Genomic DNA, 18,273 nt, shown 5'->3' with positions numbered 1-18,273 from the left:
TGATTTATTTGTTTTTCATTTCTAAACTTAATAACATTTCACTTTCATAAGAATTTTTAAAACAGGAATGTTTAATTAAAAATTTGATTAATAGGGGGTTATCTGGAACCAGACTGATATTTTAAAAATTCTCTAGAAAATAGTGTATTGTATTTTGAGGTATATTATTGTTGAATACTGTGCCTAGTATTGGTAACAAATGCATGCAACAAAAATCTCCTACACTTATTTGGTGTAGAGATCCACCTTAATACATTCGTACATGTGTACAGTAGCAAATTTTAAATCATTTCTTGATTGCTTTTTCTCTCGTGATTCACATTAACATTTTGGAAATTGCTTAATTCAATTTTTAAAATTTATAAACAAAATGTTATATGCATCACTTCCATGTGTATGCGCCTATTTGGGGCAATTGTAAAGTCTCCTAAACAAAGCAGTGACATCATTAGGCTAGGATTTACCAACATGGATCAAACACTACTGTATAACTGTTACATATGAATAAGATAAAATACATTATTATTTCTAGTTCTAAAATGTCAGGGTGTCTCCAAGGGGGAATAATCTACATACAATTTTACGCGCAATATTGACACAAAGAGCAAAAATAAATTATATGGTTTAGGGATGAGGATCTAGCTCAGATCTCAGAAGTTAACAAAATATTATACAGTGTATCATATCATTTCCTATTTCAAAACTTAGGCGGGGGGGGGGGGGGGGGTTAAAGACAACACCTGGGGGTCATTAATGTACTTTACACCATTTGCTGCATCATAATGACATTAGAAGACATTTTGTATTTTCCTGTTTCGTGGGGTCAGAACAGTCCCATAAGGTCATGACCTACATTGTATTTGATGCATTATAATACATTAAGAAAGAAATACTCCTTCCTTCCTATTATAACTCATATAAAAATGATAAGTGTCTACACCTACTTAATTACATGTAATCCACAAATTTAATAAGAAATTGTTTATACAGGGTCAATATGGGGTCAACTCAATAGTGCATGCAGTCTGACAAATGAAAAAATAACTTTTGCAACTAAAATGACAGAAACTTTACAAATGCGATAGGATAGGTAACGATGATAAGCTTATTTAAATATTAAAAGATGATGATACAGTATGCTGTCAAAGGGAGATCACATTTAGAAAGTGAAAGTAGAACTTATATATGTATGCTTGCATCTCATTATATTGTGCTACTGCTTCTACATGTATTATGCTTACCTAAATTGGTCAATATCATAATGATAATCCAATTAAAACACAATAATGAATTCCTTTAGCTGATCTTAACTAATCCTTTTCTGCATACGGAAAACACAGACATGTATGTATGGGTGTTGCTAAAACGCGGAATGGAAAACGGAACGGAATGGAAAATATCATAACGTTTATCGCTTAAAAATGGTATAGACTGGCCAGAAACGATTTACGTTGTATCTTTTATTTATATCTAATGAATGATTATCAACATGTTGTTATCTTATTAATATTCATATGAATGTCTATCAATTATAGCATTTATTTCATTTGGCTTTAGTTGAGTACGGAAACGGAAAAATCAAATGTATACGAATTGTGAAACATTAACATGATTAAACGAGCAAATTAGCTATAACTTTTTACTTATTTTTCTTATATGGTATTGCTGGCATATCAGCGTAACGTACGCAGTTAGTGAAAGCGTTTTATGCGTGTTTTGAGTATTTTTATATTTCAAATATGATGTACATGTATATACTTACATCAAAATTGAATTTTCGGTGTTCTAGACGATCTTTTATCATAAAGACGATACAGTATCATTGAGATGGAAGAAAAAAAAACCGTAGGACTGACGACATTAAAAATTAAAATACAGTAAACATTAAAATACCCGGTAATTTGTGAAACTAGTAATTTGTGAAACTAGTATTTTTAGCAATGCAATTTTGTTTACGTTTGCATTACTAAGCAGTTGTGTATTCCAGCAGCTATTTACATATGATCCGAATAAAGAGCTCTAGACATTGCCTGGTTTGATTTTCCGATTATATATTGGGACTATAGTCTGTCGATCCCAAAATATTCATGCAGCACATTTGGACGATTTATAAGGGGAAATGTTGACATCTTTTCTCCATTTGGAAGTCACTCAGAAGACCTTGCACAATTTTTCAACACTATTATCCGGGTCTGTTGAAATGCAAAACCCCGTAGACTTCTTTATTTTTAGCCGTGTATTCATACCAGCTGATAAGCTAGAGAGGACGTTTAAAAGAAAGAATAATGAGAATTTCTAAAAGAGAATTGCTTGAACCCTGAGGTGTATATAAATATACAGCAAAAAGTGAATCGAGGATATTTTGGGACAGAATATAGTGGTCAATGCATGTACTGTTAATTTTGAGGAAATAAATATTCTTGAATAAATAATCTAATATTGCTAATCTTTCAAAAAAATGAAAAAGGTACAAACAGTATATCGTTTTAGCATGATTAACAAATCTATGAGGTAAATAACATTAGATAAGATTTTCCGTTTTCCCTTCCGTTCCGCTTTCCGTTCCGTTTTCCGTTCCGCGTTTTAGCAACACCCATATATATATACACGTGAACCCATCTAATTGAAGAGCTGGGTAAAACTAGTACGTAACTTTAGACAAAGATCATTCATTTGTAACATGCATGTATTTTAATGACCTATTCTTTAAATCCACTTGCACTATTTTATTAGGTAAATAACAGCTTTAAGGTGGTGCAGGACACCTGCATATTGTGATGTACATGTATACTTTCTATTGAGATAAACAATAAAGTATATTAAATATTGATTTAATATTTACCCCCCAAATAATGTTACCTAACATTGAAGCGCAATGGGTTTGAGCGTTTACATGTCTGTAAGAGCATTGGGGTCCAAGGTGTATTTTTGGTAATTTTACAATTGTTATAAATGAATTTTCATGGTGGGGGGGGGGGGGGTCTGGACCCCTTGCTCCCACCCCTTCTCTAAATCTGTGCACACGATGATGTTCATGTAGGCACACAGAAGCAAATCAAAAACCGGCAACCGCTTCGGGGAGGGGGCATAATTTAATTTTTAATTTTGTTTGTAATGATTATGTAGACCATTATACTTTCTATGACATAAAATGTTAAGATTATTGATTAACTGAAAATTCACTGCAAACAGTTCTACCCCAAATTGCACATAAAGTGCTGCTCCTGTCACGATGTGAATTATCATATGGGAAGGGATCTCATCCTTCAGTTATGAAAATTATAAATTTTAATTGTATTACCGGAGCTTGCATATAGCCTTCATTTTTCATTAAACTGGTACGAAACAGTGTTATTTAGGGGCAAACACATGGTGCGGGTATTACTGTCTAATAAAAGCATCTAGTTTTATTTTAAAAACATGTCTTACTGTATGACACGAAGGCAATGTTAAGACTGTTCAATTTCATTCTGAATATAAAGGTACAAAAATTTCTGAAAAAAACACTTTTCATTTGTAGATGCGTCCTTTGTAGGCAAAAGTAAGGTTCAGGCAACAGCTTTGCAAAAACGAAAAAGGCACAAGTAACCATTTTGATCTTATTATAACTTCAAAAGGTCTTGTGGTGAATAAAATAATTATATTGTCTGGGTTTTTAATGAACCATGCGCATAAATGTAAACCATATTCAAAAAAAATATCTAACGGACACTTCAATTTTTAAAATTTATTTTGCATAACTCCAAAATAAAGCAGACATTTCAACAATTCCCGGCTCTCTCTCTCTCTCTCATCTCTCTTAAGTTAGTTCATCTGTTTACTTCAGTTAATCAGTTTACTTCAGGGTTTTCTACCAGTCCCTCAAAATGTACAGGTCCCCTTCCTTCCGATGTTTTCAACATTTCCTTAGTTGTTTCATTTACAATAAGAAGAGTAAACCGAACCTGTAAAAGAAGTAAAATGACATCATTGTTATGTGTATGAGTTACTGATATTATTGTAAAGCTTGCAGTCAAGGGGCGGATATTGTTCAATTTTAATTATATAACTGTGTCATTAAAATAATACATAAAGCATTGAATCAGGGAATGTGACAATGCGAATGTACATATACATGTAAGGCCACGACAATAAAATTTTTCTTTCATCGGACATCTAATGAAAAAAGTACGAGTGAGTTAGCGATTCAATAATAAAATTATTATTCTTTGTAGGCAAAATTTTTAGGCTGTACATCAATAAATTTGCGCGGACAATTATTTTTTTTTTTTTACTTATTTCTGATTTATTAATTAAAAATGATTTCAAATACGAAAAAAGTGCAGAAATAGAATGGAAAACAGTGCATAGTTTTCTGAATGCAGGAAATTAATTTTTTTTTTATAGTTTTCTTTAAATACGAGCTCGCGGGTCAGACAAACAAGAAATGGTGTAATCTATACTGCATGATCAAATGCAAACACATTGCACTTACGGTAAACAGATTCAGAATAAATGTTTTCAATTTACAACTTTCAGTTTTTAAATATGAATAGTGCATTAATTCTATTTATCCATCTTTTAATTTGTAGCTTTTAAAATTTGCAACATGCCTGTTTTTACAATTTCAAAATATTTAACATGTTTACAATGGCATGCAGACACAATTTCGGTATTTTCTTCATGTTACATTTTTTAACAATAATTGCAAATTAATATATCTCAGACTCTATTCATGTCTAGATTGTTTAACCTTTGACCTTGTGACCTTGAAATGGGATTATATTTACTCCCTAAGATATTAGAAGTACAACTTTAGTCAACCAATGAATTTTAACTAGACCTTGTGACCTCAGAATCAATCATTGATAGGAATATCTACTCTTACACACTTTGTCGGCCGTCGGACAGGTACAAAATTACAATATTGGAATAAACGAATTACAAAAAAGAGGCCAAGGGGATGAAAAAAAAAACATTCTTCTAAGTGAATCAATCTAAAAATGATTTTTTTTACCTTATTCATGTTATTAACTGGAAAATACACTGGTATGGCAGTATATCTTACACTATAATACCTCTCTGATTGTTAAAAGCATTCATTCTGGGTCTAAAGCTGAATTTCTTAATAATTAAGAATATTGAACAAATTACATGTTACAGTAGTATAATTAAACCTGGTGTTTCAAAGTCCATTCATTTACTTACATCATACATGTAGCTATTCCAAACATCTGTAGAAACTTGCCAAACAGGATCTGATACTGCGAGTCTAAAATATCGTCATCTTCCATATTTTCAATTACATAAGTCAATGGAAACAGGAAATCTTCACTGCAGTTTCGAAACCTATGAATTTCAAATATAAAGCATGTGACTATAACAATGGTCTCTTGAAAATTCACAAACCAAATACAGTAAATTAATGTATTAACAGTTAATTTGGCTGTATTTTCTTTTTTAAAATGCTTAAATTAGCAATATTTTTCTTAAGAATATGTAACTTCTGCTAAATTGAGTACACTTTCTTTACTTGATAACTTACATTCATGCATACTAATCAAAACATAAATTTTAACAAGACAGCACACAAATTCCCCATCCTTTTTTATTTTTTTTCACTAACTAAAGATTTAAAATGTTTTAGTAATTTTTTGGATGTAAACAACACAATCATTAAAAAAGATACATGAGTTATACATACACTGGTTTATACCTCCTGACTGTAAAATATTTGCTCCGGATTTTTCGACCTTGACCCTATAAGTGACCCCGGGGTTGAGTCCAATGACTGGGTACAGGAGGTAGGTGGCAGCGTCACCTCAGGCCAGCTTAATCCAGGTCAAGTTCTCGGGGTTGGTTCCATAGCCTAGACAGAACTGGTCACTGGGGTCTGTGGCAGTGTGCCCATGATCATGGTGATGTTAACCGTCATTTCATACTCAGAGGTCGAGGTGAAGACAGTCTTTTAAGAGTGGACCTATTCATTGCAAATAAAAAGTAAACTATGTACATGTACTAACTATGCCTCAACCCCCCCCCCCCCTAAAAAAACTAGAACTGTCCTAATGGGACTAATACCCCCGCTAGGCTAATTTCAAATGGGACAAATAATTGAATTGAATAATAAAGGTTTGGAACACATACAAAAAAAAATTTCTAGAATTGTAAAAAAAAAAAAAATTAGTTAACAAAGAAAAATTAAAATCAAAATTGTTAGAATTTCACTGTAAATACATATCTATAACAGTAATACATTTACAAATGTTTGTATTTGATGATATATTTTTTTAATTTAATTGATTTAAAGAAAAACCAACAAAATGACAATAACCCCTCCCTTTGCAGTGAATAGAAATACCGGTAGCCGAGCAATGCTCTTCTGTTGATAAAACTTTCAATATCTTTCTAATAAGAGTCTTGACAGATGCAATTAGTTGTTTCAAATTTTCCTCACTTTCTCCTATGGCACAATGGAACTCCATATCAGAAAATTGATCCCATAGGACTATGATTTTCTTTGATGAACTTGTTAAATTTAATAAACTCCCAAAACATTACCATAATTACCATACTATGTAAAAATATGTAAAAAAGAAAATTTAATATTACAAACAATTTTAAAATTGCCAAAACACTACAATCATATCAGTAATTTTGAATTTCATTTAAATTAATGCCCAATAGGGTCACTTCATCAATTTACTTGACAAATAAATTTAAACAACCTCTAAAAATAGTTTAACTTCTTTATTAATAATTATAATTAATAAAAAAAATGATAGACCTTTTGGTTTACATGAAACAGTTTTAAAATAGCCCCAAAACCATCACCCATTTTACAGATTATCAATTTCCCCTAAACACATGCTCCATCTGAACCATGGCTCAGATAATGGCTCCCTTGGGACAAATGAATTCAGCCACACTTGTCTTTGATGTTCTTATTAGCTCCTAAGAATTTATCATTGACAAACAAAAACTTTGCATTGTCAGTTGATAGAATACTTATAAAAAATATTTTTTTTTTATTAATTAAGACATAAAGACAAAAAACTCCATCTGGATGTATTTATATAAATATATTTTAGAGTGTTTTCTATTAATTAATTAATAAAATCTGTAAGGATTACCTCCCTTACTTTTCAACATTAGTGTACAATATATAGAATAAGGAAAATGAAAACTGTCATAAAATCATTAAATCTTGTCTGATCTTAAAAAAAATTGCAGGTGCACATCTTCATATGGTGTTCAACATATGTACAAATTTTCAAACTGTTCCATGCAGTAATAAAAAATTCTATAGGGGGGACAAAGTTGCGTCTACAGACAGACGGACGGACAGACAGACGGACAGACGGACGGACAGACAGACGGACAGACGGACAGGGTGAAACCAATATACCCCCCTAAACTTCGTTTGCGGGGGTATAAAAATAAAAAAAATTGAACGAGCACTGGACTCCCTTTTCTGGATCCCTGCATGTTTGGATACTGAAACCTCCTCTGACCCTCTGACTTTGGGGGAGGTACTGTACAAAATACATGTTACATTGTAGCATTTTGCTTACAGGTGTTTCTTCGATCATTAACAATGATTACTCATTGACTAACATTTCTATATGAATCAAGTATGCACATTCATAAATTGAGATACATGTATTTTAATATGTGGTCTCTATATCAACATGTATTAGCTAGTACTTTACTTCATGTACTTTGTACACTGTGTGTGTATGCATCATCTGTGTGTATTGGACTGTTGGTCACAATTTAATAATTGGATGACGGTACATGTTTATAGCAAATGAATCCAGACACATTGTAATAATATACATGTACACAATATGTCACTGAATCAATATTTAATTGATTCAACATATAGAAAAAACTAGAGAGAAAAATAACAGTAAGAAGTACATGTGATTGAAAATGAGCCCATTTACCTATCAGACCCTACATTGTCTCAGGTGTATCATTATAAACCAAGTGCAAAATTAGGTATTTCACAATGAATGGATGATGTATACAGTATAAAATAAGCAATTTTTTTACATGCACATGCATCTCTTGAGAACAATGTAATCTTCTTTAGAATCTTTTTTGAAATATATACCGTAATAATGGAAATGCTGATAAAACAACAGTGAAAAATAATCATTCATTGAGACTGCATGTATACACTAAACAAATTTAGAACACTTTGAATTAGAGATTAATGAGTATTGAAGCTGTAATCAATCTGCTATGCATACAAATATATTTCTTACAAGTACTAGTCACACTGTAAATGGGAAAGTACTAGGTCTGTCCTTCATCAAGCCCAAGTATAACCAAGTTATCAAGTATTTAGAGACATCTTGTTTTTCTCCATAAGTGTTGTAACTTAATGAATACTCCCAGCTACAGTACATATATATTAGACCAGAAAAATAAGACTGTACACCCTTTCACCATGACTACACCTACTTGTGGAGTGTTAGGCATGTAACTTAATGAATATATATATACTCCCAGATACAGTATCGGTACATATATATCAGACTGGTAATTATAAGACCCCTTTGACCAGCTGTTGACCCTGTCTACACCTACTTGTGGAGTGTAAGGCATGTAACTAAATGATAGGGCTGGGACGATACTGTACTTAGCCGATTCTATATATATCACGATACATGAGACGCGATACAATATATATCACAATACATTGAAATGAAATGATAACATGAATAAGGGTTTAAAATTTATTCAATCTGTCGATGTATTACCACATGTCCAAAGTTATTTTAATATATCAAAAATGACCGTTGCACAATTTACAAATTACTTGAGTCTCGTATACACTACTTTTTCCTACACAAGTATTCCAAAAGTTTTCCACACTCCAGATTTAGCTTACTAACAGTTTTGACATCTTCAAGAGGTATTCGGCCATCTTTGTACTTTCATATGAGCGCGGACTAAAAATAGCCGATATATGAAGCTCTGATATTTTTGGAAAATAAAAAAAAAAGTTGCTAAGGTATCGATGTATTAATGGTAAATGTATCGATCCAAATATCGTCAAAATAAATACTGTGATGCACTGGTGCACCGGTGGATCGTCCCATCCCTACTAAATGAATACCCCAAGACACAGTACATACATATTAGACTAGTGCATATAATACCCCTTTGACCAGCTGTTGACCCTATCTACACCTACTTGTGGAGTGGTAGGTGCTGTAGGGACTACTCTGCCTCTGCCCCAGGGTGGTGTAGCCCTGGATCAGCAGCTTCTGCCCCGGCACCCCGAGGACGTCCACCAGGCAGAACGTGAACAGCATCCTACAGGTCAGCTTCTGCGTCTTCTCCTCGTTGGTCGTGTCGTTGTAGGTGGCAGTCAGAAGCACATAATCCTTTGGGGAGAATGGATATATTTAATACATAACATGCTCATCATCCACAGGCTGTCGTAATATTATTTTATAATATAATGTATATCAGGAGAACATTATCCTCTATGGACAGTATTAGTATGTCATACTTTTTGTAAATACAATGGATTTTTCATTAAAACTTTCTCCACCCCCACCAAACTTTCAAAAAATATATCTTCCCTGGAAATTTTAAGGTACAGTAAGGTTAAAAAAAGGTTAAGAGTCAGACTGGCAGAACCATTGTTTAGAGACTGTACCCGCCCCTGGGGCCATAAAACTTTAAATGAGCTCAGTTCTTCTCTCTTACTTCATCATAATATATTTCTTTAAATTGTAAAAGTGAGAGAGAGATAAAATGTGAGCTTGTTAAACTTTGATTGCCATTAGGGCCTGGATTCAAAACTGTTTTGCAATTTAAAAAAAATAATATTAAAGTTAAAATATTGAGCTCCAGTGATCTGATTCACATCCTGATTTATCAGTATGCACAAACATGACAAAACTTTTAACTCTTAAAATCAAATACAAGTTAAATGTATCAGTTCAGATATAAATGGAAGAACCTCATCTATATGCAAAGTTGGATAACTCTTTCTTTTATATTCATGTAACTTTCTAGTACGGTGAGTTAGTAAAAATAGGATAAAACCTAATGGTGTGTTTGATGATGTAGCGTGTTTAACAGAAAACCCCTTACATGGTCTCCCTGGGCAGTCCAGGTAATCATCAGCGTCTTGGTGTCCACGGCCTGTACAGAGGTCAGAGTGGGGGGTAGGGGCACAGTGTTGTCCGCGTGGGGCTGGGACTCCGCACTGGCCTTCCCTCTTCTGAGCGTTTACTTATTACACTGATGGAATACCTGACCCAAGGCTGAAGGTTCGTGGCATTGACCTGTTTTCCAGAGGTCGCTTCAAAGGTCACAACCTCTGACCCGTTGGAGGATAACAGAACTCGGCCCCCATCCTGGGTGCTCCTGGTGTCCGTTTCCCAGGTGATGGTCAGGAAGTGGGTTCCTGCTGATGTGACCAGGATGTTCACCGGTGGTAGTGGGTCTAATAACAAAAAGAACAAAAACATTGTTAGCTAATAAATCACTATGTAACAAGGATTTTTTAAAATTTATCTTCCAAGTTTATAATTGGTTTGATTTCCCTGAGTTTTACAAAAATCAGTTAATATATTAACCCTGTGGTTTCATCAATTTTCATGCAAGGGCATAAATTTTCATGTGTTGTATCAAAATTCACAGTTAAGAGAAGACATACATTTATCAGTTGACTATTACATGGTCTTAGCAATATGATACGTTGTCAGATCTTACATTTCATTTGGTGGATCGACTTAACAATAAAATCTATGAAAATTGGCGCCCTAATCAATGAATGTAGAAGAAACCAGTGGCAACCACAGTGTCTTCTTAATTTTTGTTACAAGTATATACCAATAAATATTTCCCTCTTTAAAAGTTTTAAAATTAGTTAAGAGTAAGAAATACCATAACTTAATAATTCAAATACACATCATTTCATGATTCAAATTTTGTTAATCTGAGCATCATCATAATTCTAGAATCCCTGAACCCACTTCCAACATTCAAAAAAAACTTTCTTCTAATCAGTGAAATACAAATAGCCTACTCATCACAAGTGTCAATCTTTAAAAGTAAAATTTTGTAAGAATCCATGTTACATGTATTATCCATCCTTACTTAATTTTTATTTAGGTGTGCGTGTAAACAACACAAAGAGATAAACACATACTGGTTGTGACCTCCTGATTGTAGATTTCTGACCCCGATTTTTCGACCTTGACCCTATATGTGACCCCGGGGTTGAGTCCAATGACCGGGTACAGGAGATAGGTGGCAGCATCACCCCCGGCCAGCTCAACCCAGGTCAGGTTCTCGGGGGTGGTTCCATAGCCTAGGTGGTACTGTTTACTGGGGTCAGTGCCCGTGATGTTGACCGTCAGCTCATACTCAGAGGTCGAGGTTGAGACAGTCTCTTGAGAGTGGACCTATAAATTAAAAAAAAAAATTATAGAAAAACTATTTAGGTAAATATTATCATGTTTATTAAAAAAAACAATACGGTATATATATCAGTATATATGATGTTCATTTGACTTATTTTAAAGGAAGAGGGTCAATGGGAGTGGACCTATCTACATGTATTCAAATAAACAATTGTAGATTCAGTTCAGTTCAAAAAAGTACACAATACATTGTAATATTAAAAAAGCTTAAATTACAAAAAAACTTATACAGCTAGTGTAAAGGAGTAGATACTGTATACTGTGTAGCTGGTTAATACGGGTAGAAAAATTATGATTTGCTTTATTTGCAGCTACCGTAATTGTGGTTTTTCACTTTGTGGAAAGAAAAAAATCTATTCACAAGATTTTGAAAAATATACTTTACACGGTTCAGTAAATGAGATCAAACTAGCATAAAAAAAATAATGATGACCAATTAAGCTGAAAGTTTTGAACATTTTACGTCACGTATCCTACATTGTCAAATGATTATATGTGTCAGTGGTACGCAAAATGTTCCAGTTTTTTCAGACCCGATTTACATTTATTAATCAACTGATTTTTTTTCAAATTAAAAACTCCAGTCACTTTTTTGTCAAATATTATATTTACTCATGCATTGAATGACGTCTGAACTGAAGGTCAGAGGTCATAAATGCGTAGGTTCACAACTGACAGATTACACGATTTCATGATCAGATCGGTTGATGAAATCAATCAACTGGAATGATACAGGCCTGCCTTTCCTAAGGTCTTATTTCGTTTCTACATGTAGAAGTACATGTTAGGCATCTTTAAACCTGTTTATAAATGTAGCTCCTATATTTTTGTTTGCAGTGAATGTTGGCAATCTTTTTTATTTAATCATATTTCATAGTTACACATCTCCATTAAAGTCGAAAGTTATGAACTAGCATCCATTCAGAAATTGAGCATTTTCTCCTAGTCAATAACTAAGAAAATCAATGTCATATTTATAAGCACATTAATTTTTGTTTTGAAAAATGAATTTAACATGTGCTTCATGTGGTCTTCTTCAGTGGCCACACAATCATTTGAAACAATAATAAAATATCGAACAGATATAAGACATGATAAGATCATAACGCACAAGGAAGGGTCACACTTAACCTCTTGAGTGAACGGATACATGCAGATGTGAACAGTGTCATGAATATGTAAATTACATTAATTGTGTATTGTATTTTAAAAACATAATGTAAAAATTACCAAACTTAAAGCTTGTTTATCCCCTGTTATAGGAAGTGTTGTTGCTATTATAATCTTCCTGATTCTCGCTGTGTCAGTGTTTCTGTCCTGTCCCCGGGGGACGGTCCATGAATTACACTCACCCCCGGGGCTAGGCTGACACATACACAGAGTATACAAGGGTTTATACTGTACTTAACCTATGGACTGATAAGCAATATTGGTTTCTAGCTGTCAATTGTACAACGATCTCTCCAGGAAAAACAATTCAACATTGTTTAATGTTAGCACATTCAAAATATAAACACTGAACTGATTTAGGCTCTTAAATGTGTAATGGTTCAAGATCTCATAGATATGTACATGTATGTTAATATATATACATGTAATTCTGTTTCAGATTTTTGCGAATGTTAAGTTTTATACTATAATATATTAAATAGATAAAGAGAGTTATGCTCTGATATTGTCAAACAGATTGGGGAAGGGGAAACAGCAGTTTCGGATGTGTGCATGTAGATTCCAATTAGTCAAATTTAAGTCAATCCTAATTAACATATACATGTACTAACCTATTTATGATATTCCCTTATCAGCATTTTGAAAATTGTTTAAACTCAATCATCTATCCTAAACAATACATTTCACAATAGTTGGCATGCATGGATCTAGAGGGCAGAGGGGGACCCCCACCCCCCCCCCCCCTCTCCCCTCCAAAGTCTGGGTCCTGGGACCCTTTCATCCACCAGAAAATTTTAATTTCTTAAATTTACATTGTAAAATTACACAAAATCTGCCTTGTGCTCCCCTAGCAAGCTCGAATATGAGAACTGGACCCCCCTATGGAAAACATTTCTGGATCCCGCATGTTTGGATACCTGAAACCCCCTCTGACTACAGAGGGGATACTGCCTAGTGTACAAAATACATGTTACATTGTAGCATATTGCTTACAGGTGTTTCTTTTATCATTAACAATGATTACTCATAGACCACCTGGTCTATATGAATCAATTATGCACATCCATGGATTGAGGTATTTTATTACGTGGTCTATATACTAGCTAGTACTCTACTTCACGTACTTTGTACACTGTGTGTGTATGTGTCATCTGTATGTATTGGACTGTTGGTCACGATTTAATCATTGGACGATGGAAGACAGAGGGGCCATGATGATGCATGGCTGGTTAAGAGAATTAACACTCTGTGTTTTGTAGCCCCAAACATATTCATTGCTTTATATGCTCAGAAACATCAACAGTACATGTTTCTAAGCAAATGAAAATGAATCCAGATACATAGTGATAATATACTGTTATACATGTACATGCATATATATGTCACTGAATCAATATTCAATTGATTCAACATACAGATAATTTATTGAAAATGAGCCCTTTTACCACCTGTATTTGAACCTAGTACGCTGTCTCAGTTGTCTCATTATAAAACAGGTGCACAAATAGGTGTTTTACAATGAATGGATGAAGTCGCAAAGTGTGTTGCCACCATTTAATGCATTCTTCTGATAGTTCAGTAGGAAGGTAATTTGGTAAATAAGCTTAAACCATTAACCTTCCTCTTACATGCTGATATGTGCATGTATACAGCATATTAAAAATTAGCAAGTTTTCTGCATGCATTTTTTTTTCCAATCTTTTTTTTTAAATATCAGATACCAAGGGAAATGCTACACTACAGTGAAAAATAATCAAGAAACTGCATGTGCATATATATACCATGTATATGTACTTATAAACAAATCTAGGACACTGTGAATGTGCATGGGGTTAACGAATATTGAAGTTGTAATCAATCTGCTATGCATACAAAATGAAATATATTTCTCACAAGTCACACTATAAAGAGGAAAGTACTAGGTTTGTCCTTCATCACAGCCAAGTGTAACCAAGTTATCAAGTATAACTATTTAGAGAGATCTTGTTTCTCCAAGTTATCAAGTATTTAGAGATCTTGTTTTTCTACATTTACACTATACATGACACACCTGCCCTAGATACAACAATGTTATCCATGGATAAGCCGTTCTCCAGCTTTGAAATATGATATGTTCCATACTATGTGGATATCAGATTATCTGTTGCTTACAAACGACTATATCTTTAAGATATGGTTTTTCAAAATAACACTAGGTAATTAAATATCTGATATTTTCTAGAAGTACAAGGTACCCTCTATAATAAAATGTGTCCATAGTGAAGAATACAGGCATGTTTGTAGCAAATTTAAGTATACACTGGTACATGAATGTGTACACTTGTGATAATATTAGTAACATATTAAATACACAATGTGTATTTTCCAAATCTCAATAAATCTTTCAAAAAATTTCGTACATAAACCAATTTTGATTTCTGATTAACAATTAATCTCTGTAATCATGGCAATTCACTAATCATAATGATATTCACAATCATGGCAAATTTAAACTTCAACATACATTATCTACATATTAATACAACTGTTACAATAATTAAATATTGATTTCAAATAAAATTACAAACTAACAGAACAAAGAAATCAGCATTGCCCTGCATAAAATCAGACTTTAATTTGATCCTTTATTAACCAGCCTCATTACAGCTGATTTTAAATTTCAAGTTAACTTAGTAAATAATATATGATTACCGGTATTTTAAAACAAACTATGAAGCAATTTTACCCCGGTACTCAGTTTGTCTTCCTGTGATTTTATCCATATATTACATGTACTACAAACATGATAAATGTACATGTCAAGAAACTCAAAATATTCATAATGACCTGCTTAACCTTTGACAGTAAATGACCCTTTTAACCCTATAATCATGATAAAGAACATTAGCAATACTGTATTTTTGTTGATGACTTAATTGGTCAAAGGGAGAAATTTGAACTCCTGCGACAGCTCAAATTCATATTGATTACCAAACATACATATTTACAAAACTAAAAATAACCCATTCTACCATATCAAAATGAACTTTTGATGCATTTATGACAATTGCTATATTAATGCATTTTTATTTTTAAGCATGTTTACGAGAAACTGACCAGCATACAAGTACACCTTTTAAATTAACATGCATTGGAGATTAGGATAGTGACTAAAACCTGTGATTGCTGTTTCATTTACATGCATTCAATGATAAGGACGACATGGTGATTTTTCAGTGGGTTTTCTTTTCTTTTTCTAGTGTGCAAGTAAAAAGATACCTGGTTTAACTGGTATTTATAAGTTATGAACAATCAATATGTTGATAAAAATATCACACTGTACCAAACGTTTTCTTAGTTATTAGTAAGCCTATATACAAAACTGTAAGTTTTTAAGCTTGAAGGCTGAAATATGTGGCTTGTGTGTTGTTGTTGTTGTGGGGGGGGGGGGGGGGGTTCAGATCTATTTCTTTACGAAAGAGTAACTGATCAAGATACTTAAAACAAAGATGCATTTTTCAGCACAAATAATGCACAGGTTTTCAACTTTATATACAACTGACGTTCAATTTTGACGTCAAAACATCTTTCAATTTGTTACCTGTATTTTGAAAAGATGTTTACAAACAATATGTCTATAATCGACCAACTCAATAAAAACGTTAACTTACCAAAGATATAAAAACAGCTAACGTCACACATATCGCCGAATAAAACATGTGGCTATGTCCTTCTCACTAATAACAAACAAATAAGTTTCTCATGAGTAATATTTTTTGGAGCCTCTCCCAACAACTTTGTGCGAAAAAAAATATTGTATGACGATCTCGATGTTTTTTTGTTTTCTGAACCCGACTACTATATAAACGGGTTGTGTGTTTGGGGGGGGGAGGGGGTAGTAGTTATGTTCATTTGAATCGGTAACTTAATTTTTTTTTTTATCTCATTTTAAAAGCAATTTATTTTTATGCAATCCATATTTTAACAAGTCGAAATATTGCAATTCATTTTTTTAGTTATTCATTCCCAGGACCACGCAAATACATAATGAAGTACATGAAGAAAGCATTGTTACCTTCTTTTCTTTAGACTATATCCTATCTGTGCATATTCTTATGGAACTTATAACCAAAAAACTTTCTATGAAATATGCTTTACCACAAAATATATGTTTTCTTCTGATTTAACCTTAGTCCGACATATCTGACGTTTTCTCGCTTTTTTTTACGATTTTACTTGCCATGAACGTTTTCCTGGCACGTAAAATAGTTTTCCTGGCAAGTAAAATATTAATATCGTTAAAAAAGCCAGAAAAACTTCAGATATTTCAGACTACATGTAATTTAAACTTAATGTAGGAGGAATTCAAGTCAGTCTTAGTTACCGCTTAAAATTGTACATGCATGTATAATTTATAGGGGCGTGGTCACGATTAGAACTGAAAATTTCACACACAAAAGTTCCATTTAGGAATCATTACTAAAACAAATTTTTCTATGATCAGTTAAAATCATAACTCGACCGACAACTTGCCAATAAACTTTTGGCTGATCATATATATGAGATTGTCTATTTAGTTTAGCATTGTGAAATTACGGATTAGGAATTTCATGATTTGGAAAAAAAATAATTTTGGTAGTAAGATTTTTTTTGGAACTATAGGTAACTCTCTCTCTCTCTCTCTCTCTCTCTCTCTCTCTCTCTCTCTCTCTCTCTCTCTCTCTCTCTCTCTCTCTCTCCCCCCCCACTTCCACGGTTTAGGATTTTCATGATTTTGGGATTTAGCAATGAATTGTAGCTATTTCGTGTCTATTGCAATAACCACATATAACTCTTTCATATTTCGAATCCTTGCCCAACGTCCACGTTCAATTTGTATACGGAATCAAATGTGAATAGAAAATGAAATCCAGTCGTGACATTTCTATTATTTTTTACTTGAGAAAAAAAACTGTATAAGAGGTTGTTAGAGATATGAAATGAAAGAACTGTATATTTTTTAAATATCGATTAAAAGGGGGGATGCACCGTCCTGTCTACATGCAAGCACCCTTAAGTATGATTATTTCTATTTCTTACGGAAATTAATTGTAATTCACAGCTCGATCTAAAGAAACTGACAGGACTGAAATCTAAACGATCCAGTTTTAACCACTGTTTATAGATCAGTCGACGCTTTCAGCAACCTATGAAAAATCACGGACTGCACGAAATTACTTCGACGATGACAGACTCAGATTTATATATAAGACGACTTGCTATTCCTTTCTTCTAAACAAACACTGATGTAAATTAACAATAATTTAGTTAAACTCTAAATTTATTTACTATTTATAATCAATTCATTGGTTTGTTAAAAAAGATAGAAATACAATTTCTTTACGATTCACGTGTGTTATGAAGGAAATTGATCATTGCAGAAAAAATACAAAAAAACCTGCTAACGCGCGTATTACAGCAGCATTTTATTTTTTTGTCAGCAATGTCACTACCTTCATACCCTGCATGAATCACCAAAAGAAAGCATTTTATTGTTTATATTTCTTATATCTAACGTAATGATGTACATGTATATTAACAATAATTTAGTTAATTGTACTTGATCTTTACGAACAATGAATTATGTTATAAAAAGATGTTAATATAAACAATAAAATATTTTTTTGATGATCCATGCAGGTTATGAAGG

General features: G+C 33.0%; 1 protein-coding gene across 2 annotated transcripts; it reads right to left on the bottom strand.

Annotated features, from left to right (window-relative positions):
- Positions 1 to 3,830: 3,830 nt before the first annotated feature.
- LOC128183264 (uncharacterized) lies at positions 3,831 to 16,390 on the bottom strand. 2 transcript variants are annotated; one of them, XM_052852210.1, is made up of 7 exons: positions 16,256 to 16,390; positions 11,162 to 11,417; positions 10,099 to 10,453; positions 9,188 to 9,380; positions 5,696 to 5,959; positions 5,188 to 5,328; positions 3,831 to 3,944 (listed from the first exon to the last, which is right to left on the bottom strand). In XM_052852210.1, exons 1-3 carry the CDS (start codon positions 16,301 to 16,303, stop codon positions 10,161 to 10,163), a joined length of 597 nt encoding a protein of 198 aa, XP_052708170.1. In that variant the 5' UTR covers positions 16,304 to 16,390; the 3' UTR covers positions 3,831 to 3,944; positions 5,188 to 5,328; positions 5,696 to 5,959; positions 9,188 to 9,380; positions 10,099 to 10,160. The 2 variants fall into 2 exon arrangements, with proteins under 2 accessions (XP_052708170.1, XP_052708171.1); XM_052852211.1 differs by lacking the exons at positions 3,831 to 3,944; positions 5,188 to 5,328; positions 5,696 to 5,959 and adding an exon at positions 7,415 to 7,514.
- Between the last annotated feature and the right edge of the window lie 1,883 nt (positions 16,391 to 18,273).

This window comes from Crassostrea angulata, chromosome 5 (genome assembly GCF_025612915.1).
Source record: "Crassostrea angulata isolate pt1a10 chromosome 5, ASM2561291v2, whole genome shotgun sequence".
Lineage (NCBI taxonomy): Eukaryota > Metazoa > Mollusca > Bivalvia > Ostreida > Ostreidae > Magallana > Magallana angulata.
This window is presented reverse-complemented; position numbering and strand designations above follow the sequence as displayed.

What these genes read in the sequence shown, in the direction of transcription:
- LOC128183264 (XM_052852210.1), bottom strand. Translation starts at nt 16,303, where the DNA reads ATGTTTTATTCGGCGATATGTGTGACGTTAGCTGTTTTTATATCTTTG. An exon ending in TAGCTGTTTTTATATCTTTG is followed by an intron (nt 11,418 to 16,255) that starts GTAAGTTAACGT and finishes TTTAATTTATAG; the next exon opens with GTCCACTCTCAAGAGACTGT. An exon ending in CAATCAGGAGGTCACAACCA is followed by an intron (nt 10,454 to 11,161) that starts GTATGTGTTTAT and finishes TTTTGTTATTAG; the next exon opens with ACCCACTACCACCGGTGAAC.